The sequence below is a fragment of the Syngnathus floridae genome, chromosome 5 (genome assembly GCF_059516105.1).
Source record: "Syngnathus floridae isolate MCC-2025c chromosome 5, RoL_Sflo_1.0, whole genome shotgun sequence".
Lineage (NCBI taxonomy): Eukaryota > Metazoa > Chordata > Actinopteri > Syngnathiformes > Syngnathidae > Syngnathus > Syngnathus floridae.
In genome coordinates this window covers 983,698-1,010,533 of record NC_142417.1, presented here as the reverse complement: position 1 = coordinate 1,010,533, position 26,836 = coordinate 983,698, and the positions used below count along the sequence as shown (strand labels likewise).

At 45.2% G+C, this 26,836-nt stretch overlaps 1 protein-coding gene across 3 annotated transcripts; it reads right to left on the bottom strand.

Moving 5' to 3' along the window:
- Window positions 1-1,930: 1,930 nt before the first annotated feature.
- Window positions 1,931-26,564, bottom strand: bmp1a (bone morphogenetic protein 1a). Of its 3 annotated transcripts, XM_088375866.1 has the most exons (22): window positions 26,456-26,564; window positions 26,053-26,200; window positions 25,725-25,876; window positions 17,675-17,788; window positions 16,737-16,856; window positions 16,508-16,625; window positions 15,112-15,290; window positions 14,794-14,899; window positions 10,206-10,330; window positions 8,692-8,807; window positions 8,465-8,567; window positions 7,964-8,080; window positions 7,484-7,629; window positions 7,220-7,415; window positions 5,882-6,007; window positions 5,491-5,651; window positions 5,242-5,422; window positions 4,842-4,967; window positions 4,572-4,699; window positions 4,263-4,476; window positions 3,931-4,181; window positions 1,931-3,100 (listed from the first exon to the last, which is right to left on the bottom strand). In XM_088375866.1, the coding sequence occupies exons 3-22, from the start codon at window positions 25,867-25,869 to the stop codon at window positions 2,966-2,968; spliced, it is 2,907 nt and encodes a 968-aa protein (XP_088231992.1). In that variant the 5' UTR covers window positions 25,870-25,876; window positions 26,053-26,200; window positions 26,456-26,564; the 3' UTR covers window positions 1,931-2,965. The 3 variants fall into 3 exon arrangements, 2 of the variants coding, with proteins under 2 accessions (XP_088231992.1, XP_088231991.1); XR_015858562.1 differs by lacking the exons at window positions 26,053-26,200; window positions 26,456-26,564 and having other exon boundaries at window positions 1,931-2,588; window positions 2,781-3,100; window positions 25,725-26,005; XM_088375865.1 differs by lacking the exons at window positions 26,053-26,200; window positions 26,456-26,564 and having other exon boundaries at window positions 25,725-26,005.
- Between the last annotated feature and the right edge of the window lie 272 nt (window positions 26,565-26,836).

Genomic DNA, 26,836 nt, shown 5'->3' with positions numbered 1-26,836 from the left:
TAAAAGTTTTCACGCACCTGCGCTTAACGAGGGTCACTTGGAAAACATGTTGGAACGCGGCCCAGAGGACTAGAGCTTGACTCCTGTGACCTGTGACCATGATAATTCCCTAATAAAGTGGCCTGTTATGAGGTACACTTGAAAATGGCAGTGTACCTAATGGAGTGTCCGTGTGATTCCCTCGTTAAGTGCAGGTGCGGGAAAACTTTTAGCTCTTTTTGAACGTGAAAGTGGCTAAAAGTTTTCACGCACCTGCGCTTAACGAGGGTCACTTGGAAAACATGTTGGAACGCGGCCCAGAGGACTAGAGCTTGACTCCTGTGACCTGTGACCATGATAATTCCCTAATAAAGTGGCCTGTTATGAGGTACACTTGTAAATGGCGGTGTACCTAATGGAGTGTCCGTGTGATTCCCTCGTTAAGTGCAGGTGCGTGAAAACTTTTAGCTCTTTTTGAACGTGAAAGTGGCTAAAAGTTTTCACGCACCTGCGCTTAACGAGGGTCACTTGGAAAACATGTTGGAACGCGGCCCAGAGTACTAGAGCTTGACTCCTGTGACCTGTGACCATGATAATTCCCTAATAAAGTGGCCTGTTATGAGGTACACTTGAAAATGGCAGTGTACCTAATGGAGTGTCCGTGTGATTCCCTCGTTAAATGCAGGTGCGTGAAAACTTTTAGCTCTTTTTGAACGTGAAAGTGGCTAAAAGTTTTCACGCACCTGCGCTTAACGAGGGTCACTTGGAAAACATGTTGGAACGCGGCCCAGAGGACTAGAGCTTGACTCCTGTGACCTGTGATCATGATAATTCCCTAATAAAGTGGCCTGTTATGAGGTACACTTGAAAATGGCGGTGTACCTAATGGAGTGTCCGTGTGATTCCCTCGTTAAGTGCAGGTGCGTGAAAACTTTTAGCTCCTTTTGAACGTGAAAGTGACCAAAAACTTTTCACGCACCTGCGCTTAACGAGGGTCATTTGGAAAACATGTTGGAACGCGGCCCAGAGTACTAGAGCTTGACTCCTGTGACCTGTGACCATGTTAATTCCCTAATAAAGTGGCCTGTTATTCGGTACACTTGAAAATGGCGGTGTACCTAATGGAGTGTCCGTGTGATTCCCTCGTTAAGTGCAGGTGCGTGAAAACTTTTAGCTCCTTTTGAACGTGAAAGAGGCTAAAACTTTTCACGCAGGTGCGCTTAACGAGGATCACTTGGAAAACATATTGGAACGCGGCCAGCCCCCAAGGACTGGAGTTCCACACCCCCTTTGATCCCTGCTATTTGACCCTTGACCACTAACCTTTGAGCCCTGGCCTTTGACACCTTTACCCATTTCTAACACCTATTTGAGACCTATGCTAATACCTATGCAATTTAAAACCCTAACCCTAAGATATAACCCTTATTTAACCCTAGCCTTAATTTCAAACTGTACTTTCAGACCCTGAACCACATTGTTCGCCTATTTTTAAAACACCAACCCCATTTTAAAAAGCCTATTTTGAAATCCTATGTTCAAACTCTAACCCCGTTTCTAAACTCTTTGGGACCCTGATCCAAGTTTGTGGCCCGAACCCTAAAAGGTGGCAATTACCGCTAAAATTTGAATGCATGTTGAGTTGAGTGCATGTACAACCAACAAATTTGCATTTTGTTTTATTATTTTTTTGTTGTTGCTAGTAAACTCTTGCTGAACAGTATATTCAACATAGACCAATGACTATACATAAGAAGGCAATTAAAGGGTTATGTGTTCACCGTTTACATGAATTTCTGTAACGACTACAATAAATAAGCAGGCTCATTTGGTTCGTGAGAAATACTTCATTGGAGCAAAAGAGAAAAAAAAAAAAAAAAAAAAAAAAAAAAAAAAAAAAAAGCAATTTCCTTTTTTTTTTCCCACCTGGAAAAGTGTAAAAACACAGACACATAAGTCATATCTTTATTACCCCACGTCACAGGGCACACACAATGTTCAAGTATGCCTGAGGAACTAAAATGGAGCAACTGAGAGAAAAAAACAAAACAATTTTGATTTTGAATAAGAGAGAGATAAAATGCATTTAAAAATAAGTGAACTGGCATTGCATTTCACAAAAATCCATCGACACTCAATGATTTTGGAACAATTCACTGTAAAGTGCTAAATGGTTTGAGCTGAGAAAAAAAAAAAAAAAAAAAAAAAAAGAAGCACATGTTCCCTTTGAAAGATCACGCACGCACGCACGCATACACACTTTACACATCATGGAGGTACAGTAATGACCAACCAGAAGACCATGGACCACATTTCATTGATTAGTCCTTTAATAAGAAAACTGCTTCCTTATGTTCCTGGGTTAATGCTAACAAGTGAGAGTGTGGCCGTCGCGTCGCCCGTTACACAGAATGCTGCTGCAGTTGTTCCCCGTGCACACGCCAAGGCCCACATCTCCGCTCAAGTCCTTTGTGATGGTGATGATGAGGAGGAGGAGGAGGAGGAGGATGGTCTGGTGCGGCGTGACAAGAGCAGGGATGATGCCCGCCGTTTCCTACAGATCCTGAGAATCCACTGGTTTCCTTGTTGTGCCATGTTAGGAGAGGCACCTTTGAAAAGAAAAGGAAAAAAAAAAAAAAACCGAGAGAGAAAAAAAAAAAAAAAGAATCAGAATGAACCAGAATGGGAGAGGAGGGGTCAGGTCAATAAACGCCCCCACTCCCGTCGCTGTCCGCCAAAGCCCGATCCTAAGCGTAAAAAGGTAAAAAGAAGGTGTACTGCAGAATGGCTTTACTCCTCACAGTCTGCGGGGGGAGCTGGAGCCCCTGGGAGCTGAGGTGCGCTTGGTGGCGCTCTTGCGGCTCTTCTGTCGCATCTGATTGGCGTTGGTGGCCGAAGGTTTCCGAGCGGTAGGCGGGAGCCTCCCTTTGGGGCCCCTCCGGGTGGCCCTCTGCCCCGCCGCGCGGCCCCTTGCGGCCCCCACTCGTCACTTGCGCGAATGCAGCGTATCCTGGAACTTGGTGCTGGTGTAGCGCACGTGGAATCCTTTCTTGTTGATGGTGTCGTCCGAACGGAACTTGATCACGATGGAGTCGCCGGCCGAGTAGATCTCCTCGGGTGGCTGGGGGGACAGATCAGCATTAAAGAGTGTCAAATTGCCTGAAAGTCGTTGCCTTTAACTTTGCATTCATTTCTTTTGGGGAATCTTCGATTTTATAAAAGGAACCTTCATCGGCGTATCGTTCGATCACCTCAAGTGCCGCTGAGGTCTTAGCGATCTTTGGGCCAATTGGTCATTACTTAACATTGCAAAAGACATCAAGCGGCGCCGGACGATGACATCACACCCATAAGCGTCACGAGCGACACTCCCAAGCTCGGAGGAGCACTTGGAAGGATACTGGGAATAGTTTTGCTTTCCTACATTAAAAATGAATCAGAGTCATGGTGTTTGACCTTTTGTGGCCCTCCCGCACTATAGCGCACATTTTAAAGCGATGCTTTTGATGTATTTTTTGAGTTGATTTTCATCATATTAAGCTAGCAGACTTGTTTTAGTGTTTAAGTGACTTTTGTATTATCTTGTATTATCTGAATGTCAGTTATTATTTTTTTTTTTACAAATACAATTTACATTTAAATGCATTTAAAATATGCAGGAGGGGTAAATCACTCTCAAAAATATTTCTTTTTACAATATATGGCAGATTTTCACCAATCACAGCTGCGTCTGGAACATATCCCAGCAATAAATGGAGCTTCACTGTCCTAACGTTGCTCAAAAGGAAACTTGGTCCTTGTCCAAAGCGCTCTGCCAGGTCAGTCAACATGACAAGTCAAGTGATCTGTTGCTCAATTGTGGATTTAATCAAATGGTGGCAATGGATGAGGGAAATACATTCCGCAATTGCTGAAAATCTGCCATAGATAAAGGACAAATATTTGGCTTACTCCTGAGCCGCAGTAACGTCCCAACCGCGGAGACTTGGTGTCAGCCCCGTCAAAGAGCTCCATGTAGTCGTAGCCGCAGTCCGCCTCCTCCTCGATCTCAAAGGTCTGGAAGATGAGCTCCACGCCGTAGCCTTTCTCGGCCGAGATCACCCACTGGCAGTCGGAGGCCCCGGGGTAGTTGTTGTCCCCGAACTGGGCGTGCGAGAACAGGTCCTTGGTCTTCACCTCGGCCTTCAGGCGACCGCCGCATTCTGCGCGTGGAAAAATGACGTCGAACTGACCGAATAGAGAACTCCTCCACTAGGGATGCAAAGAGACCATTAAGTGTGTACCTGCAGAGTGGGATGCCTCAAAGCCTTTCTTCTGCACGGAGTTGTCGGAGTAAAAGCGGATGAAGAGTTTATTGCCGGTGGACGTGACGGGCTGCGGCTTCTTTGTGCCGCAATAGCGACCGATGCTTTGAGCTTTGCCGTCTTTCCCGTCGTAGATTTCGATGTGGTCGTAAGCGCACTCCAGGTGAGCCTCCATGTCGATCTCATTGAAAGCCTACGACGGACGCAGGAGGAACGATCGGGTTACAGAGACAGGTCATTCTATTCGGTAGGAGGTTGTCTTCATAAAGGCAATAACACGTTGCTTACTATTTTGATGCGGTGGCCGGGCGTGGTGGTGAGCGACCAAGTGCACGCCTTCTTGCTGGGATATTTATCGGGCCAGTTGGGACTGGTGATGGTACCGCTCACACTGGTCACTGTGTGATCGCAGCCGGCTAAAAAAAAAAAAAATCAAAACAATAATAATACCAGTTAAGCGCAAACATAAGCGTGAGAGAAAAATTGCACCGGAACCAAATCATCATCATCATCATCATCATCATCATCATCATCAGCTGGAGTAGGCGGACATTTTACCCTCTTTGCAGTCGTGCTTGTTGTCGTGCAGCACAAAGCCGCTCCTGCACTGGCAGCTGTAGCTTCCGAAGGTGTTGACGCACTCGTGCTGACAGCCGCCGTTCTCCTTGGAGCACTCGTCTTTGTCTGAGGACAGGCGACAGTCAGGGCCAATGAGTGGCATTTCCATTACCCACCGGTGGGTGTCAAACTTAAGGCTCGCCGGTCACATTTCGGCCCTTGACGTCATCGTATCTGTCTGCAAACGTTGTCTAGCGGCCGTAAAAATACTGACCAAAATGCAGGTGCGACTATGTTGCTATACACATAAGACAAGCAGGTATAACATTCCTTAACTGGGCCCCCCGAGGCCTACCCTGATGGCCAGCAAAGAAATCAAGTTTGGGTTAAATGAACAGACCTGAGAAAAACTGTGCTTTAAAGCCCTTTTTGGACACGGTGTTGTCGGACTTGAACTCGATGCGCATGTTGTTGTACTGAGAGGTGATGGCTTCGGGTTTCTCGGCGCCGCAGAACTTCCCGTGTAGCCTGGAATCTGCCGACAGTCCGCTGCGCACCTCTACGTAGTCGTACTTGCAAACCTGAGCACACAGGCTGGATGAAGAACAACAGAACCAAGCCACCCGACGGCCAGACCCCGGTCACTCACGTCACTGCCCTCGGTCTCGAAGACGTCAAAGAGCAGAGTGATGCGGTACTGCGTGGGGGCCACCAGCTGCCAGATGCAGTTCTTGTTGGGAGGGTACTCTCTGGGCCAACCGGGGCTGGTGATGGAACCATTCAGCTTGGTGATGAAGCCTCCGCAGGCAGCTGCACACCCAAAAAAAAAAGGGCATGACTTTGATGTAAAACATCCATTCAAGCAATGACGCTCTGGCCTGCCATGGGTGCTTTTAGGAATGCTCAGGATGAATTATGTAACGTAGCATTTTGCTACAACAACAGCTGCTACGCCCAAACTTGGCTGTTCAGAGTTAAGCGACGTTCAAGGTAAACACGGAATGGAGGCACTTGAGCTAAGGAAGGAGCATCCCACATACCCTCACAACTGCGCTTGTCGGCAGCCAGCTCGTAGCCCGGGTCGCAGGCGCACTTGTAGCTGCCCAGCGTGTTGACACAGCGTTGCTCGCAGCGACCGTTGTCTGGCTTGGAGCACTCATCCATCTCTGAAACACAAAGATATGTTGGGAGCCTTTTGGCTGGGCCCCTTGCTTCCATGGGGCTGTACTCCAGACAAGAAGGTTCACACACATACACATACAAATACACACACGCCGGTGGCGCAATGGCAGCAATAACCGCCAAAGTCAAATGTCGTACTGCTGTTGCGTGACTTGACCTTGATTTTCCCGACTGAAATGGAGTGAAATTCTATTCCTAATCTTCCACCCCCTCCAAAAAACATGAGCATTTTTGTCATGTTTTCAATTGAAAAACAAAAAACACTGTCGGGGGATTGTAAAGCTAGCATCAAGGAGCTAACTTTGTTATAGCATCTATCATGAGCTGCTAGCACAACTGGCTCGCCACGTGAGAGAGATTACTCGGTTCAATTACAAAGTTTGGATGGAGAATATATTTGCCAGAGGCATTCCATGACAAACAGAAGAACAACACATTTTTCCACGACAACCAGTGTCACCACACAACATCATCATCATCATTTCAGGACTTTTTGGTTTTTGTCTTTTTGATTGTAAATGTGTCTTGGCTCAATAAAGGCCTGGAAACACTCGGTCAGCCTGTCATCACTTGTTATGATAACAAGAGGGTTTGATTGATTTAATTTTTTTCCATGACATCACCATTTTGCTTCTTTTTTTTTTCTTTTGTGACAGCTAATGTTCATGAAAAAAAGGGACATCTGTCCTGTGGTTGATTAAAGTTGAGGAGAATATTTTATGAGTGTTTTACTGCTCTCATGAATGAAATATTTTGTGACGAACGACTCAAATTTTGGTGTACTCAGCGCTGCTGTGAACATAACATTTTTATTTCAACTGCCTGCAGTGAAAATATATTTATTTGAAGGGTCCTCGACTCAACTCCCCCCCGAATACACACAAAAGCGCCATCTGGAGAGTTTGAAAAAAAATAATTTGGACGCATAAAAAAAGATTCACGAACCCATGCCTGAAAAAGAACAGGAATTTCGAAATAGAATAGATTGTTCTGCTTGTTTGCCTCTTGTTAAAATTCAATTCAAAATATTGCTCGGACAGGAAATAAAGATTCCGCAACTTCAAATATCTCCAATGTGGAAAACGAGTTTGACCTTTGAGGTTCCACTGTGCTTTCGAGCGTTAATGCCAAACACATTACTTCTTCAACACACATGCTGAAATTCCCTCCGGCGTTTGTAACCTTTCAACTCTGACCTTTGAAGAAGTTGGCTGCAAAGCCGGCCTTGTTGACGGAGCCATCTGAAACAAATTTCATCCACAGCTGGTTGGAGCTGGTTTTGATGTCATCTGGCTTGTCATAGCCGCAGAAGCGGCCCAGCAGGGGGCTGTTCTCCGAGTTGCCGTCACGCACCTCCAGGTAGTCGTACGCGCAACTGTCATGTCTCTCAATCTGCGTGACAGAAGGTTTGTTTTTCGGGGCCGGGTCGGGCCGTGACCGCAAGTGTGGCGTGGCCTTACTTCAAAGGACTGGAAGGTGAGGCCTACGTGGTAGCCCTGAGCCACGGTAACCTTCCATACGCATGCTTTGTTGGGTCTGTAGTCATCGGGGTAGTTGGGGGACTGGATCTGCCCGCTGTCCTTCTTCACCTCCCCACCACACACGGCTGCACGTGACAGGAAGAAAACAATTCAAAGACACTTCATAGCAAAATGATTAAGACAAGAAAAAGTGTACACACTGATCGGATTTTCGCAATGCGGATTAGCCAAAATGCACACTCTGTGACTAACACACACACACCCAAGCTTCTGCACGGCCTGGAAACAATAGAGGCGATTCTGAGGGCTGGCCAAAATCTGATTAAAGTGGCTGACACATCAGCAGTGTGGGTGCCAAAAAAGGAGGAGGATATTAGCGCAGCTTGGAGGCCAATGCGCGAGCCGGCTCATTTGAGCGACATCGCCCAGGCGGCGAGGTGGTGGCCATTTGGCGCTTACCCTCATAAACGGCAGAGAAACCTTTGCCCACCCAGTTGCTGCTGCTGCGGAATTCGATCCACAACCGGCTGTCGGTGGAGATGATTGACTCGGGTAGCTTGTCGCCGCAGAATCGACCTGGATCACAGATGGGGGGGGGCTAGGGTTAATATTTGGGAAGGCTAAGATCCTGCGTTTATATTTTACGATCACTATTGATACAAACAGTACTCAGACACTTTGTTTTTGTCTTTTCCACAATGAGTGAAAACAAATCCAAACCATTCCGAGGCCCGGTTCCCATTAGTGTGGGACGTATAGTAAACGTAGAAAGTGAACTCCGACAATTCCATATGGAAAGAAAATGCTTTGAGGGAATTTAGTTGTGATGCCTAATGAGTGACATCAGACTTAGTCGGAGGAGAGTCATGTCAAAACATTTTTATAGCAATCACTCCCATGAAAGTGAGAGAAAAAAAAATGGCTTTGAGTCATTGAGCAGTTGAAATGACTAAAAATGACCTTTAAGAGGCGCCTTCCTCCAATATCCGTCCCGGATTTCCACATGGTCATACCAGCACAGGTGACTTCTGTACAGATCCATGGAAGTGAAGTTCAGAATGATCTTTGGGGAAAAAACAAGAGGGGTGATTATTGACACAAAATGGGACAAAGGTCACACGGTGATTCACTCTCAGAAAAGAGAGCCGTGTTTGTTTTGGCCCGTTTGGCCGTCACCGCCGGCTCACCTTTTCTCCCGGCGTGACGGATATTCTCCAGATGCAGTGCATGTAAGCCGAGTATCCGTTGGGGAAACCCGGAGAGGAAAAATTGCCGTTGCTATCCTGCAGACTGTCCCCGCATTCTGTCGCCAGAGACAAACACACAAGGAGCCGTGCGTTAAGACCCGAGAGCCGTGCCCGACCGGCCAATCGGTGCCGGGTTGAAACGGCTCGACAGGCCGACAACTGCACGGGAATCGCACACGTTTAAATTGACAGTTTGAAAGGCACTGACGTTTGTCTGAATCACACATTTATGTAGGAAAAATGTTCATATGACCGTTTCACAATCAGGAAGGAGAAACCAAAATAAATGCATTTCAAATAAAAGCTCCTGTTTGATATTGATATATAAAAACGAATGGCATTTTCACCATATTAAACAGCAAGTTAATTTAATTTAAAAAAGTTTTTTTTTTCATTATTTCAATTGGAGTTATTTTGTTTCCTAGGTCCATACGATGAGACGTTCTCTCGACGCATCCTCTGAAAATAAAGCCGACCCTCTATAAATAACTCAAGCCCTGTAGAGGATGTGATACATTATGTACGTGATGGCACAATTAAATATGGAAAGACTCCACGTTAATGCTGGTGCCACAAGACAAAAAGGGAAGGCTCAAGATGTGTTTAATGAGATCAAATTACGGAGCGAAGATTTGAGTTCCCTTGTTTGCCTGCCCGCTTGTTATTTGAACTTAGCAGGAGATAACAAAAACATCTCCTCAATTGTTTACGTTTTTCCTCCAAGAAGAACAACTAGGAAACCCCCAGATGAGTCGTGAGTAAGAATACGAAAGGGTAAAAAAAAAAAGAACACTTTCACACATAGGGGATGACATCAATTTCCGAGAAAGAGAGATCCGTGGCCATGGAAGGTTTTAGTCGGTTTCCGGGAACACATCACCGCTGCCACATCACAAGGGGGTGTCTTCCTCCAAGACGGTCATTGAGGGAGATGACGTCGCGCAAACGCAGATGTATATGTGGAGGTTCAGCACAAGCAGCCTCAGCAGCTGGTTCGACTTTGCGGGCCAGCCATCGCCATCGTGTTTGACAACTCAGCTATCCTGACCTGACCTATAATTAACTGCATGACATCCAATCTCGTCAGCGCGGGTCTGTTCCCAATGCAGCCACGCCAACGCTATCTATCGATTGTGTTTACGCCGCGCAGCGTAAACAAAGCTTATGTAAGTAAGCCTGCTGGCTGCGTTGCGTAGACATTGTCCTCTCTTGACCGCCGTGTATCTGCGCCGACTTCCTGTTGCCGGGTAATGTTTACACTCCTCGGGATGCTGTAGCCGAGCGGCCGCACCACATCAAAAAGTCGACCATTGGCTATTCCCACCCAGTAGGAGATGCATGGAGGGAAAGCACCGCAGGACAACTGCAGATCTCTCACGCATGTGCAAAAATAGACAAGGGGAGAGGAAAAAAAAAAAATCCAGAGCAGACAGGATCTGCCGTTTTGGTCTTACTGGAGCATTTGTAGAGTTTGCGTGCCTGTGCGATATCCCCTTTGCTAAGTCTGGTTCTCTGGCCAATGGGTGGTCGCACACCATTCACATCGTAGCGCGGCAGGATGGTGTCCAGGAAGATGCCCCTGTCGTGCACAGAGAGGAAGACGGACGTGAGTACCACATGACCCTTGAGAGCCTGTTCCAACCAAATTTGGGATTCCGGATGAAAACAAAAATGGACTCAGAACAATGCGCGCTGCATATAATATGCTCAAAGCCTGCTCGCTTTTAATCCGGTTCCAACGTGAGAGTACTTAACGACTAGCAAATGGTTGCGCGAACCCGGTGACCCCGACCGACTCCACCATTCTACCCGTGTCTTCAAAGCAATGTAAATATGAACAATGATAGATTGTCATGCATATTACTTTCATTGTTTTAATCCAACGGAGATTTTCATTCTCTATTTGCACTCTTTTTTACCTTTCCTTTTAATGCAAGCTCCAGATGTGACAGAGAGTACGGTTCTATCTCGTGTACATGTGTTGCCGCACCATTTATGTTCAGCCATTCAAAGACTGCGTAGATGCTACTAGTTGTGGTGTTTCCCATTATCCATTAGCATGTAAAAGCAAAATCGTCTCTTTTTTTAAGATTTTTTTTATTTGACCAAACTGTTGCTTCTCATATAGTATCTAAAAAAACTGGGCACAACTGTATTTGCTGAAACACGAAATAACAAAATTAAAGTAATACATTTCATATAAATATTTATATAAAAATATATTATATATAAGATATTTAATATATTTTATTATAATATTACTTTTGATACATTTTAAATAAATATATACATTTTAGCCAAGCACGCCCCAGCATTTTTCTCACCTCACTCATTTGTTCATGACAAAGCGACCAGTAATCACATTCCTGGCTTACACATCAGAACTCATTATTAACCTGAATCAACATGCACGGCCACACCCATAATCCATTCATTGCGCACAGCGAAAGTATGTCAAAATGCAAACCGCTGAGGGACTTTCCTCATATAAAACATTTTAATTGCACACGGGACCGTCGGGCGTATTAACCTGACATTGTGCTCGACCTCTTTATAGCAGCGGTAGCCATACGTCATATTTAGAAGTCTAAAATGACAGAAAAGGTTTCCAAAAGGTCAGATGCCGAATATTTGGCTTTCCAAAAGGCCAGGAGAGAACAGTGAGTCTCAAAAGACTCTTTTCTCACTGCTGTCTCACTTGACACTTTGCTCGTTTCTCATCTCTATTTTTCTTGGAGTATTGGCGAGCAGCGGGCTGGTTCCCTGGTCGTTCCCATGGTGACATGCCTATCAATGCCAGGCATGTGCAAACACTGCAGCCTGAGCTAACAGTTTGGACTGTTCCTGCTTGCTTGTCTCTCTTTGAGCCTCCACAAGTCCGTATGCTGGTTCAGTGGAGGGGGAAAAAAGAAAAAAAAAAAAAAACTCCACTCTCGCCTGTGTTAGAGGAGACAAAGGCTACACTGGCAGGTCTCTATTTGAGTTGGCAGCGCTTCACGGCTTGATCGGAAAAAAACATTTTGGAGTAAAGAACTTCATCTTAACCGTGGCACGGAGCTGTACTTGTCTTAAGAAGACAGCAAGACATGAAGAGGAACCGTGAAATCTCGCAAACAACGGTCAGCCCGGTTTCCCACGGTGATTTGGCGTACAACAAGCTCATATAGGATTAACACGGACAGATACTGGCACAGGTGAATCAGCCAATCAGCACGCAGAGAAATGCGCTTGGAATGACTTGTGAAAAGCTAACAGTCTTCAAATAGAACTGTGTGAAACATTCCTTCGCCGTGGCAGCTTTTCCTCTCATGTCTTTAGCGATCAACACAAATCCGCAAATGAGGCCAGAATCAGTGCTGAAGAGAAAGCAGGTCAAGGGAGATTATCAGCCTAACATGCTTGAGGGCCATTGTGTCGAAAATTGCCACAGAACTTTGGAAATGGTGAAGTTAAATCCACACCTTGACCCAGTGTGACAGATAGAGTGATGTTTGAGTATTCTGAAGAAGACCTTAGCGACTCATCAGCTGCAGAAGGTTTTCTTCAGGTCAACAAAAGGTCCCTCAGTCGTCTTTTTTTTTTTTTTTTTCCACCTTGGGCAATTTATGGGGAGCAAAATGTATCTGCAAAAATTGGCAAAAATACATTTTTTTTTTTTTAAAAAGCTGATTAATTAATAAATGTATTGTTAATTAATTAATAATGAATTATTTGACTGTTTAATTTGATTTGCGTGCAGCACTTTGCAGCACTACGTTTCAGCCGCGGTTGTTTTTTAATTGCTCTATAAATAAAAAAGTTGAGCTCATTACTGCTTAATATATCCTAAATTGCGATGATAAAATTCGTTTTCTGGAAAGCGCGTGTCGTAATGTTACAAACTTGGATTTGCTTTGAACTTGCTTGCGGTCTAACGGTTTCATTTATTAGCTGCTCTGCGGCACAGACAGTCCAAAAGTGTGGGCACGCTCTTTGGCTTCACACGTCGCTTTGTGGACCGCGAGCAGGATACTTTGGCCGTCGTGCTTTGCGTCCAGTCTGGAGAGGAGTGAGCGAGCGGCCAATCTGACACACAGACAGGACGCCATGGTGGCGACTCAGCAGTCACAGGGCAGGCAGGCAGGCAGGCCAAAAGCCAAAACGCTCTAAACACTTTTACTGTCTACTTCACTGCAATTATAAAGACTGCAATTAAAAAAAAAAACTTTTTTTAAATTTTTTTTTTTAAAAATGCTTTTAACGAGAAGTAATTTTGACAATTAAAGTAATTGATTTGGAAATTTGACATGCTGACATATTTACAGGGTAACTCAATCTAATGATACAAAATGGTGTTTGGTGTATAATAAAGGATGTCTGTATATATATATATTTTTTCTTTTATGAAGTCTAGACCGTGAAAACAAATGCCACAACAGCGACTTTCACATCGACACTAAGTGGAGCGCATTCCTGACCTATACACACGGACAGACGGGCAGCTCTGAGCGTTGGCTGGCATCCAGCCGCGGCAGCGCACTGTTTGTTTAGACAAAGATTCTCTCTCTGCTTCCTGGAATCTCGCAAAGAGCAGAGCAGAGCAGCGCAGAGCAGAGCAGAGCAGAGCAGAGCAGCTGATTGGAGAGCGGCCGCCGCGTACGCCGGGAGACGAACACAAGGAACTGGAGAGACATTGTGGCTCTTGGAGGACAAAAGAGTGGCTAACAGCTGGTTCTCATATCAGACCCGGCCGGTCGGTAGTGATGATAGTCCAGGCTCTCTCCTTTAGTTATTTCGAGTCGTGCGTGTGTGACCGGATATCAAATTACAGCCGCTCTGGCTGCAGCGTGTCAAAGGCTCTTTGCTTTAGGTAGAAGCCCGCGTGCTTTGAAATAACTGTTGACTGCAGCTGCAGCCCCGTTTCCTCTTTGGCTAGGCAAGAGAGGCACAGAGGAAAGAAAAAGTCTACACACCCCTGTTCAAAGGACCGTCGTGTCAAAACTTGGAGCCACCATTTATGTGGCCAAAAACTTTTCAAACGCAGTTGATGAGAGAGTGGAATGGCAATTATTTTTTTTTTTTATGTTTGCCAACGTCCCCTTTTCCATTCCTTATCACTTGAATGAAATAGGCACGGGTGTTAAAACACCTGGAAAATGAGTCTCGGCCCCCGCATTCTGTTAGCGATCATTAAAACCCTCTTCAAAAAGCCTTTCAGCGTATAACGAGGTGGAGGAGCGATTTTTACGAGCGACTGCACGTAGCCCCGAAAATGGCGCGTCGACATTTTACCGCGATAAAGCGAGGCCACGGTTGCCGTTGTTGCTTTATGAGCCGGCGGCAGTAAAGTGGACGAGCGGCCTTAATTTGAACAAGCTGTGGTAAGCGGGTTGCACATCCCTAATATATAGCTAGCAAAACTTTGACTTCACTCCGCTCGGGCAGCTTTTCGGGTGCGATATAGACGCTTGATTGTTTTTCAAATGTCAAGTGTGTCGCCCAATAATGACAGCAATGTCAGCAACGCGGCAGGGCAACAACTGCGCACGAAGGGTTATCAACTTTTCTGTTTTCGGCCTAAGGTCAGACCATAAAGAAGAAGGAAAAATAAAACACATTGATTTGGTTCTCTGAATAAATATTTGGCATCCCTGAAAAGGCGCAGATGTCTACATATTTCACACGTCACATTAGTTCACAAGTGCTGTGCCTGAAGCTGACGATAGAATCAAATGGCAACGAGAGGAGAGGGGAACCTTTCATCTCTAAAAACAAAGCACCCACCCTTTTTCAAAAAAAGCTTTCTATGCTAATTCAAAAGCACTGGGAAAAGAATCTACACAAACTTGATATCTTCGGGGTGGATATTATCTTTTAGTGTGTGGCTGCGTTCAATCTTAAAAATTGCAGACATCGATGAATTTACAGACAGGCAGCCATAAAAGACGATGCGCACCGATGGGGAACAAGATGACGGGATGCCGAGGGCACGGCGCGACTTGACTAAAGACGAATTTTTACGTCAGGCGAGAGGAACAGAGTGTAGCCTGGTTTGGCTCCTACCTGGAGAATGTATTCCGGGCATAGTGCATGATACTGTCGAAATCGTAGACCTCTCCTAAGGAATCCACCTCCCCGGGCTCCATTTTCAAAAAGTTGTACTCCTGACCTGTGAACGGGCAAAAGAAATTAGGTTGAACCGGCCACATCATTAGGTACACCTGCCTCATCATAAAAAGAAACAAAACTAGTAAGGTGAAGATAATGATTTTTTTTTTTTCCACAGTCAAGAGAAGAATAAACTATATTCAATGATTGTGCTTACAGTCTGCGTTTTAGCAGAGAAAAACAATGACATCTCCTAATGTTCTTGCAACATACCTGGCTGAATATTGTCTCTGATAATGCTGACGTGTTCGTCTCGATCGGGCCGCGTGTGTTCGTGCCAAAAGCCGATCACGTGGCCCAGCTCGTGCACCACGATACCAAACTTGTCGCAGTTCTTTCCAATGGATATAGCCTGAGGGCCTCCTCCGCGCCGGCCCACGTAGGAGCAGCACCTGCCGATCGCACACGGGCACACGTGTTAGCACCGTACCAAAAAAACGGCTCCGGACTTGGCAACCTTCCAAATGAAAGCAATCAAAAAGGAGATATTAAATCGATCATAACCTTTACCTCGACTAAATCAGGGAGAAATATAGAGAGCTTTGACATTCGTTCATTTCGGTTCCCTTTCCGCGTGACATTAAAAAGGTTCGGTAAGGGTGAATGGAGGACGGGCGCGCGCACGCACGGCGGCCCCGCGAGCCAGACGCCGCTCTCTAATTAGCACAAGGCCAGCCAGCCAGCCAGCCAGCCAGGCTCTCCTGAGACACGCCTTGAACTTTGCAAAGGACAGAGGGGGGCCTGCTCAATATGCGCCACCAGAGTCAGGCATTCCCGCTGCTAACCGCTGCCGCCCGCGTGGATAATGCCATCCCTGTTGCACACGGCTGGCCGGCCAGGCAGGTTACCCAGCTAAAAATGGCCAGCGGTGGTTGACTGGAAACAAATTGTGTCAGATGAACTGCGTCCGCTTTCTGAAGTGGTGTTTTAAATGTGGTGTGTTTGTGTGCCTTTAAAAAAAAACAAAATAAACGAATAAATAATAATATATACATATATATGTAGCATATATAAATACCATTTCTGCTTCATTAAAAAAAAAAAAAAAATGTCATCCGAGTTTTGCTCGTGCTTCAAATTTTGACTCCCAACACAAAGAAAACAAAAACACCAACCAACATCCCGCAACCTGCAAATGAATAAATCAAGGTACTACTGTAGTCCTAAAATAAAAGGCCCCTATTCAATGAGCTGGTGAATAGTTTCTTGGCAACAACAAACTTCCCGTTGGGTTTAAAAGGAAAACGCTGAGTGGGCACTGTGAAGGTCAATAAAACGGAGTAAACGGGGCCGCCGAGCCGAGGCTGCGGAAGTCTCCCTGCCGGGTGCAGCCGTGTGCAACATGCGGGACACAAGAGCGCGAGCGGTGACCGATGCGCCGTGATGAAGAGCTAAGGGAAGGGAAGGGAAGCCTTCCCGGCCACTGAATGGGCCGTCTCTCAGAGGTCCTGAAATAACAGCTCACACAGAGACCGGGAACAGAGGAACAATGGTGAAAAGACTGCCGAGCGGGGAGCGGGGAAAAGCACATAGGCGTTCAATCATTAGCCGGGACTGAAGAAGACCCAGCGGGTTGAGGCGGAGCCACGGACCAACCCCGTCGACTCACCCGCACGGTCTGTAGGTGAAGACAATGTAGCTCTCCTCCAACGTCCTCTCATTGAAGGTCACACAGGTGTGCTTCTCCCAGTGGCGCATGGCTTGGCGGAATATCGCTCGTTGGCTGCCTGGATGGGAAGAGACAGTTGCTTATCGACAAGATGCGACCGTTCCCTTTCATCACATCTGTAGCACATTAAAAACAAGCCAGATGATTTGGGTCAAAAGGCTGAGCTTACCGCTGAAATTACCACTGATGACATATGGAATGACACCTTCAGGCCAAACACGCTCCGGTCTGGACGTGGCGGCCCGTTTCCTACGGTGAGAGCTTTGTCTGTTTTGGCTATTCGGAGACCCTGGAGACACACAAAGCAATATTGAAACAGATGGGAACATAAACATAAAGCCTAAATCTATTTTTTTTTTTTTATGTTTTGCTCTCACATATAGCATTATATACAAACTTGAAACTGATTTTTTTTTAATGTTTTGCACTTACATATAGCATTATTAGCATTATATACATATAGCATTATTCGCATTATATGCCAACTTGAACCTGATATGTTTTAAAAAAAACATCCAAATGTCAGCAAAAACATTGCAGTGTTTTGCTCCTTCTTGCTGAACAAGAAATTTGTAACATTGGATCCTACAATCCGCTTCAATGTGTGACCTGGAAGCTTTTCAAGAGAAAATTACGATCTGCTTGAATAAGAGTCACAGCAATCCTTGTTTGGTTCTGTAACAGTACAAAATGTCAATCAAGTCCCATCCTGCTGTTTTAAAAGTATTCCCAAACCTGCATCAGCACTTTTTTTTTTCTTTTTCAACTCCCATATTCTACCCAGGAGGGAACACATAAAAGCTTCACAAGGCAAACACAACATGAACGCGCTTGTTGGAACACGCGCTACCGCTAGCTTATAGAACTGTGAGTCTCCCAGCTGTTGTCTAAACACCAGTTTTCCATTTAGCAACACGATTTACCTAACAAATGACTCCTGCACATCCATCTGGAATGACGTTTGTGGGTTTAAAACTTCAAAACCACCATTGACAATTTTCATTCGACTCTGCAATGAATCACCCGAGAAACCGATTCACTATTTTTAAATCCACCTAAAGCAGTCATAGGAACCAGCAGAGCAGTTTTGGTTTGCTTTCTATTTACCTGTGTTTGTGCGATTAACAATCTGGACAGTTCTGGAGGCCAAATCTATAATTCGATCCACTTTAAATGACTTCAGGTCTTCCTCATCCAGAGCGATGTCTCCCAGAAAGGCAGCTGAAAGAGACAAAAAAAAAAATGGCACAGGTCAGATGGTTGTAAAGTAGACGTCCACATTGCAAAGTGCTTCTTGCCAGAGGCTTTTCCTGCTGCTCAGACTGAGTGGGCTGCATGGATGGCTTGTCAACATATTAAAAAAAGAAAAGAAAAAAACTTCATTGACTCCTTCCTTACTGTGACACTGAAATAGAGACGTGCATTTTTGGTTAGTAGGAAGACTGCCTTGACTGGGCTCCAAATTATAGGATAGAAATGTAAGCAACATATTGCAGAGTAGAGGGAAGTGGGGGGTTTGCTGCTGCTGCTTCATGAAAGGAAAATAAAGTCTGAACTCAGAAACCTGGCTGTCCACAAAATTAATGCAGACAAGCTGAGACTAGATTTACCAGATGACTACATACCGCCTGATTAGATAGTCAAAAGGGAAGTCAACTCAAACATTTCCTTTATAATATTTTTAGTTTTCCTTACTAGCCGAAACACGGCATTCTGGTTAATCTTGCGTTTGTGGAATATACAGCAAAATGTCGCCGTTTTTATCCGTTTCATTCTACGCTTGCCGTCGACTGAAAATGACATCACGGTTGCCATATCACAACCAATCACAGCTCAGTTTCTCCGTGATTGGTTGCGACTCACGATATGGCAACTGTGATGTCATCTTCAGTCGACAGTAAGTGTCAAAATGGCCGCCCCTTGAGGTGGATCAAAACAGTTGGATTTTGCCTGTTGAATTCATATTCCACAAAGGAAACTTTCATCAGAACACTGCATTTCGACTCATTGGGCTCCACAGAACATATTACTAAAGAAAATGTTTGGGTTGAGTCGTTTTTAATGAGAGCCATCAAATATGATTTGACACATCGACACTGCCTCCATGAAGTAATATGGGGCACCTTGAACATGGATTAGATTTTTAATGAGGCCAAGGAGAGGGGAAAAATAACCACACGGTCCCACTTTACGAGGAATGTGCTTTATGGGATTCCTTACTAAATGCCCCATTTCTATGCAGGAAGGGCTCAGGGTTCTCTCCACAGAGACAAGGCGCTCACTTCAACAAGCTTTTAACACCAGCACGTTTCCACAATTTACGGCCTGACTTGTATGCAGGCACCGGTGGGGGGAGGTGGTGGAGGTTTTTGGGGTTTAAGCATAGCATAGTGGCTCTGAAGTCCACGACTGAAGAGGAGATACTGTCTGACAAGCGAGATGGCAAGATACCCGCACAGGCGCTTTGAATGGAGAAGGCAGATGTGGAGAGGAAAGAAAATGACAGCTCTCCGCCCAGGCTTGCGAGGTGGACCAGAACCCAGAGAGCCGTTAAATGGAGAACTTAATGCCAGTTATTTAACATGAGCTTTATTTTTAACTTCAGAGTGCCATCCCTGATGGAGACTATATTTACTGAGATGTAAGGCAGTAGCGTCAGATCTGTAGATAAAAGGAGGTGGCTAATAATAAGAATAATGACAGAACGCTGATTTAATCATTTTGCGCCACGTTGAGAAAAAAAAAAAATCGGGTGTGCATTTCCTTGTAGAATTGTTTCTGGGTGGGGGGGTAGATGACAATACTCTTCAAAAGTCAAGAGTAAATCAATACAAGCAAGTCGTCCGCCCTGCAGGTCCAAGAGGATGCACGTGGCTGAATGAGTGTTTGGAATGAGAGGTTAATGGCAGCTATAAGCAGAGGTGTAAAAGGCTGATGACAAGATGGGGCATGCGCAGGGCAGGCCTGAATTCCAGAGGTCAGAAGCCATCTTTCATCTGATTTTAAAAGACACGCCACGCTGCTCACTATCAAAACTGACATGACATGAGGAAGCTATCAGAGAAACAGACATTCATGGGAGCGGCTTCTCAGAAACTATGGTCCTGCAGAATGTTCATTTGAGAGTCCATATTTTTTGTACTTACTACAATAGTTTCTCTAAGGTAACACTATTTACCATGACAGCCTTTTTTCACGATTCAGAGGTCATTTTCTACGTATAATTTGTCATTTGTACCAGTAGTATAAAAATGATCAAACATTTTTTTTACTTGAGTGCTAAGTACCAAGCTCTCCAATGGCATGCAATAATCTCCTGCAAACAAAGGACTGAGTGAACTATCTTGATTCCATCATAGCACACTGCAGGCATGACGCTTTGATTGCAACCATGTATTGTTTTGACCTGATTTGAAACAAGTTCAGTGTTGTGGCATTCCTGCTCCACGCTTTCCAAGAACCTATTATCAATTTCATCTGGATTTTTATTGGATTCTCACAACCGAGTGTTTCATTCCAATACAAAACAATCTGCTGACTGAGGACAAAGCACAAGTAGAGGACACATCCGGTCATGTGTAAGGTCACTTTGCAAGCTGTGCGGAGGGAGACACGGGCCAGCGCCCAAGCCAACGAGGTTCACATGGAGCCGTGCACTGTGCCCATGGCCGAGGACCAAGCATCCAGCAGAGCGCCGGGGACGCGCTCCCTAATCCGCAATGTCATTGTTCTCGGACAACGGCGGAGATTGAAGTGAGCAAATGAACGGCAGGGCGGCACTAGAACCCCCCCGGGCGCAGCAGGAGACGCCGTGGCAGGTTTATGGAAAGACTGGCGGGGATTTTAAATTAATCCCCTTGTCTCCTCCTTTTAATTATCCACGGACATGATTTTGGGCATCTTTGGGTACACAACTCGGGGCTGGGATTGAGGACACCCTGTGGAGAAAGGTGACACAAAGGCTAAGTGTAAATACAGAAGAGGAGTCACAGATGGCTTCCCACGTATGACTCATTACCTAAATGACAACAGCTGGAGTTATAATTCTATAATTCTAATATCAGGCGCTATTCTAGTTGGGTATTTGTAACGCTCCACTTTTTCAACAAAAATATCCATACATTCATGCCACTGAATTCAATGTTTGGTCATGACCTCGGTCCTAATCCCTTCCGCATCTCTTTCGTCCTTCTCATCCTTCATCAGATTATACGTCGGCTCTCCATCAAATTAATCCCATTGATTGGTGTCATGTCCAAGCGGTGACCTCTGCGGTGTCAAACACACCGGGATTCCAAATAAATCCGCTCGCTTGAAAAGCAGACTGTGACATCTGCCACTGAAACCCGCACAAACATCAACGCTAAACTGAGACGGGAGCTTTTATTTAGGAGGACTTAAAACTGCTCGGCGGCTTGGAAGTGCTTGCGAATGATGAAGGTAGAGAAATGTGCATCAGGAATGCATCACAATACCCCGGCACCGCCTTTCACGGCCCGTGTTTGGTAACAAACGCCGCGTTTGAATCTGAATGGAAGCCGGCTGTGGATTGCGTGAAGGTGATTACCATTTGATGACAGTCTAAGGATCACGATTTAGTTTCCGTTCCCGCTCTGATCGTTCCCAACCTATGTCACAAAAACAATACAATTGTCGACGATATCCCGCGAAATGGTAGCAAATCTCGTGAGGAGCATCCAAAAGTTAGGAAAGGTTGGACAATGCGGGTCATTTGAGTCAGGAACAAATTCAATGACTTTACATGAGTTCCTATGCGGAAAAATGTTTTGATGTTGAACAACTTGGAAGTTGAAACTGATTTTGTTGGAAAAACAGTGTTTTTTCTTTTTTTTTTTTGATCTTTGCTAGATTACTGTAATGCACTCCGATCACAAACGTCTCCAGTTGGCTCCAAAATGTGCCTCTTAAGCGGAGCACATAACTCTGATTTGTGTCCTCCCTCCACCGGCTGCCAGTGCACTTTCAAGTTCATTTTCAAAATTCCTGAAATGGTCTCGCCCTGCCTTGAGCTGCTCCTCAGTCGAATTTTATTTTCATGTTTCGGTTTTCTCCAAAGAGAACTTTCTTTAGGCTGTGGTTGTAGGTTTTCCTCTCCAAAGTGGAATTGGGAAAAATGTGAATGTGTCAATCCTGTTAGCAAAAGCAGAACGTGTGATTTCCTCAGCAAGCGTTCGGCTTGACATTTCCTAACTAGGCAATTTGAGCTCACGGTGGAAGAAGCAAGCCAATTTGCTTATCTGCTCATTTGAGAAAGGTACACAAGGTATAATTAGACGAGAAGCTCTGGCGGCCGTCTCATCTGCCACCGGCGGAGACTCAAGTCATTATCTTTGCAAAAGCCTGACGTCTCATTTACCACATCTGAGATGATGAAGAGCATCAGCCATTCAGCGCACTGCAGCTCGGAGCTTAATGAGTAAAGTGAGAGCGACCCGAGCCGCAAAGGGCGAGCGGCCACGTTGTTGCCTTCAACATTTCACACCGCATCGAGCTCATTAGCAAATTGGATTTCACAGCTCATCTCCACCTCATCGCCTGAGCAACCCCGTTAAATGACTTCTCAGCAGCTTATTTGGACTTTTTAAACACGGACAAAATGGAGCAGCACAGCTCACAGCGATATAGATGGCGGCAATCTTACATGTTTTTCCATTGATTGGACGCCTCTTAATCTGCCTCGGGGTTCTCGCAAACAGCACATCCAAGCACCGGTGGCTGAATAGTTTGAAAGAAATCAACAGTAAATGACTGATAAGCTCCTCATTAAAGTAAGCTAATTAAGAAGCCATTTAAATGCCCCCCACACACTTTTTTTTTTTATTTTTTTTTTTTATCGCTTAGGCTCCGCACTCAGGCTAATGTAATGCAAGATTACTTATGACTTAGCTCTGACGACAAACAGATTGTTCCAACTAACGCGGCTGAGGCCGTGCCAATAGACCGGGGCCCCTAATCACCTGAACCCTGCCGAGAGAGAAGTGGCAGGGGTCCTGTCATGGAAAAAAAACACCCAGTGTGGGCTCGCCTCAATAGGGCCCGCGTTCCATGAGAAAAGAAAAAGCATCCGCCTAAGTGAAGACCCCACGGTGAAGGTTAGCCGACAGACCCCATCACGGAAGCGGAGCATTGGTTGAGAAGCAGAAGAAAAAAAAGACGTGATAGCGAGAAAATTATAATGGCATAAAAGGGCTTGCTGCCATCTTACTGGAACACCTGGCAGGCTTGGGAGGGGGCGAGTGGTGTCTAATCATATGCTGCTTTCTATAGGTTGCCGCCGCTATCCTATATGAAGCGGTGGCTCCATCCTGATTATTGTTTGTGTCTGCATGTGCCGAGAGATAGAAGCGCTGGCGACGGGCGGAAACCTTCCATCACTTTTCAGAAAAGAAAAAAAAAAAGAAAAATTACAGCATGTCAGTATTGTTGCATTATCGAAGACAGTGAGCCATTTGAATTGGTCAGTAGTTTGAAAAAAATAACATTATTCATTCTGATTTGTGAGGGAAGAAAAAAAAAAATGTCGTTGACCAAATCTGGGCGTAATAATGTTTTAGCCCAATGGCAGAAATCGGCAAACAAGTGTATGATGTCATCGAGCTAGACATGAACTCACTAAAGGTGGATGGGGTCAGTGAGAGGAAGTTTTTAATGGGAACATTAAACATCGTTTTTTCTTTAATATTACCCAAAGAGAAAAAATGCAGCTGTTTTGCGGAGGAGGGAAAAAAAAAAAAAAAAGAGGGAACCAGGTTGAGCGCTGACCGCAAGAGGAATGACATAAGTCAGTGTTTGTCTGGCCTGCACCTTCCAGCCCCGCTTTCCTTTGGCACAAGGTGAATGAACCTACAGTCAGCGCCGGTGAGTCCGAGGAGGGAGCTGTGGGGCTAACAGAGGCGAGAAAACCAAATTTTAAAAAAGAGCAACAAAAAAAGAGGAGACTTGAGGAGTCTGTCTGCAACCAAGATTCAACGCCAACAGCATTTTGTCAAAATCAACTCATAAAAAGGTGGATTCAGTAGAAATGCTTTGAAGGGAATATTGATTTGAAACTGGGCTGCTTTGGCCAACAGTTTAGCGGACAACTGTGCCAGACAATGTAAACATTTAAATACGGATCTCAAAGTTGATCAAATCCAGAGCATTATAGTTTCCGTCTAAATAAAATTAGAAACAATTGTGTATGGAAATGTTCCAATGAGTGCAAGCATTCACGCTGTGATGATTATCACCAAGCGGAGCATGACTGCGTCTCATCTATTTTTCATTTTGAAAACAAGCGGATCTAATCTCCGTCGAGTCTTGAATGTCTCGCCGGGATCGTGCCGAGTCGGACTTCCACGGGTCGGCTTCGCGAAGAGACGCTGTTACATCAGACAATGCCCATTTGCATCATGTCATCGCCTTATTTAATACTGAAAGAAGCTCAATGGAGTTGACGAAAATGTACATACTTTTGGGCTTGGCAGGTTTTTCGTTTATTTATGAGACCAAATAGAAAAATGAGGACATTTTTTTTTTCTTCAATCGGGGAAGCCAAGTTTGCTATTTATAATCATATATAAAAAAGAAAAATACACTGTTTAGCCCTAACTTGAACGCTGTGGCTTTGTTGAAATGTAGCGTGAAGGCATTGGTGGCACTCAAGTTTTGCTTCAACAAGACCACACGGGACTTGGAAGACTTTTTCGGAGATTTGGGGTTAGGAAAAAATATGATGCAACTAAACGAGCTAAAGTTAAGTGTTATTTTTAGATGAGTAAATTTGTTTTGTTTTGCAGTAAGTTTCTACCAACGCGTTGGAAATGAGAAACCATGACGACGTATTTTGTTTTGAGGCTCTACATACAATATTCAAAACTATATTATTTGTTACTGAACCATAAAAACATGGCATGATTGTCAAGGAAAGCAAATTGCAACAAAGAGGAAATGTGCAAGATGAAAGGAGGGAGAGTGTTGAAGAAGCAGTTGGGAATGAGTGATTGCTGCGTTCACTGCCAGAGACTCTCCACACTTCGCTTTCTGGTCAAAAAACACAACAGGAGTTTTCCATTTGAGGAATTAAACCCCTTCCCTTCCCTTCCCCTCCCACACACAAAAGGGAAGCAATGGCAGCAATACAGAGGTCGAATAATGAAGAAGTCGTGCAAGCAGGTGGGTGTCATGACCGTCTTCCGCCTCTTAAAGCTTTCAAATAAGATGTCAAGCACATGACTCTAATTACAATAACATCCGCCCTGTAGTCACTCTCTGACATGACACACAACATCAACAACGCTCCAGAACAGGACATCATGTCCCCTAAATCGATATTCGTGCGTAATCACGTAAAAAAAAAAAAAAAAAAAGAAAGAGTGACACAATAACCAGAAGTAGCCCCTTTGCCGGCTGTGGACATCTGCAGCCTGCCTTGGTTGTGTTTACACAAAGCTACACTACACTGGTTTGAGTGTATGAGGTCGCAAGGGTCAGAGATGAAGACATCAGCTTGGTGATTTGATGAAAGCTGCCACATCAGAAATGGTCACGTGCACACATAATAACTAAGCACTTTCAGGACATTGAAGGTCGGTGTAACAGGAATACTTTCAGCAGATGGAAAAAAAAAAAAAAAAAAAAATCTCCCAAAGAGATTTGGCAAGACGAGAGAGTTCAGAGTGCAGGAAAAGGATTATCATGACAACTCCGAAGCGTCTTGGCCAAATAATGTGAGCCTAAGCAGACTCGAGCATAGTCCCAAATAAATGACACCATGCAAAAAAAGAGCAGGCATTGTTAAACTGAAGTTTCCCCACCCCATCATCCACAACACGCCATATAGAAGAGTTAAAAAAAAAAAAAAAAAAAAAAAAAAAACATACTGTAGGCTGCAACTTTTTACCCAACAGAAAGTTTTCGGGGTGAAATATAGACGCTCCCTTTCAATGTTTCATAAATTCTTGTCTCAAATTCAAACAAATGCACACAATGTCCCTTGGAGCCTTTTCGACAACTCCGTCTCGCACTGTCATCTCCGATCTCCCCCCCCCCCCCCCCCAAAAAAAAACCATCGTGGCACGTCCACGCAGACGAGGCAAATCTCAGTCCTTCAAAAAAAAAACAACAACAACAACAACAACGTGAAAATCCCACTCACCAGCTTTGCAGGGATCCTTGTAGTCGATCACCTCCGATGTGGCAGCGGGCTCCACGAAGTAGCTGGGGTCGATCGTCTCCAAATCGAGTGCCACAATCACACCGAGGAAGGGAAGGAGAAGCAAACATCTCGCCGCGAGATCCATGATTGTGCTGGGGGAGACGGCCAAATGCGAGGGATAAAGGTAAAGGAGAGAGAGAGAGAGAGGGGACAGAAAGAAAGAGAGAGAGAGGGAGAGAGAGGGGGGCAGAGAAAGAGACAGATCGGGAGAAATGGGAGGTTTTTGGGGGAAACGAGATCCCTCCGGAGGGCGGGTTTTAAATCCAACCTCTCTCCGGTGTCTATTTAGCTCGGGGGGGGGGGAAGTGATTCAAGTGATTGCTGTCCTCCAGCTGGAGCTCCAAGCGACTGTCGAGAACTGCTTGAGAAACTTTGATGATATGGCTGCAGATCCTCGGGGGCGGTGAAAGGCACCCCTGGAATTGTTATATGCATACATTTGTACGCCTCTCAATCGCTTCGCTGGCCATAATAGGAATAAATCAATTGTTTCCACAAATGGAGAGCACCATTGTGCTAGTTCACCTGCTTCAAATGACAGGTAACGGTACACTTTTAGCTTGTTGCTAATTTTTGCCTCAAAGTAGCAAGCGTTTAAAAACGGCGAACCGTTTTCATATCACGTCAATTGAAGAAATCACTGGAGAATTGCGACGGTGGTTTACTTTTACCTTGGCTGGGCATTTTTAGAACGCGTGCACGAGAAAAACGGGACGTTGATGTGCACGTGTACGCACACGAAAGCAAACAACAAACAAGGTTGAAGGGGCGCGTCTTTACTGCCACCTGTCGGCTAAATACATCCTCGGCAGACGAATTAGGTGCATTACACAGAAAACTCAAGAAAGGGCTTGTGGGAACGAAAACTGGGACGGTATGGAAGGAAGGAAGGAAGGAAGGAAGGAAGGAAGGAAGGAAGGAAGGAAGGAAGGAAGGAAGGAAGGAAGGAAGGAAGGAAGGAAGGAAGGAAGGAAGGAAGGAAGGAAGGAATTCTTCCCAACAAGAAAGTAGAGGGTCCATCCGTACATCCATCCGTCCGTCCGTCCATCCGT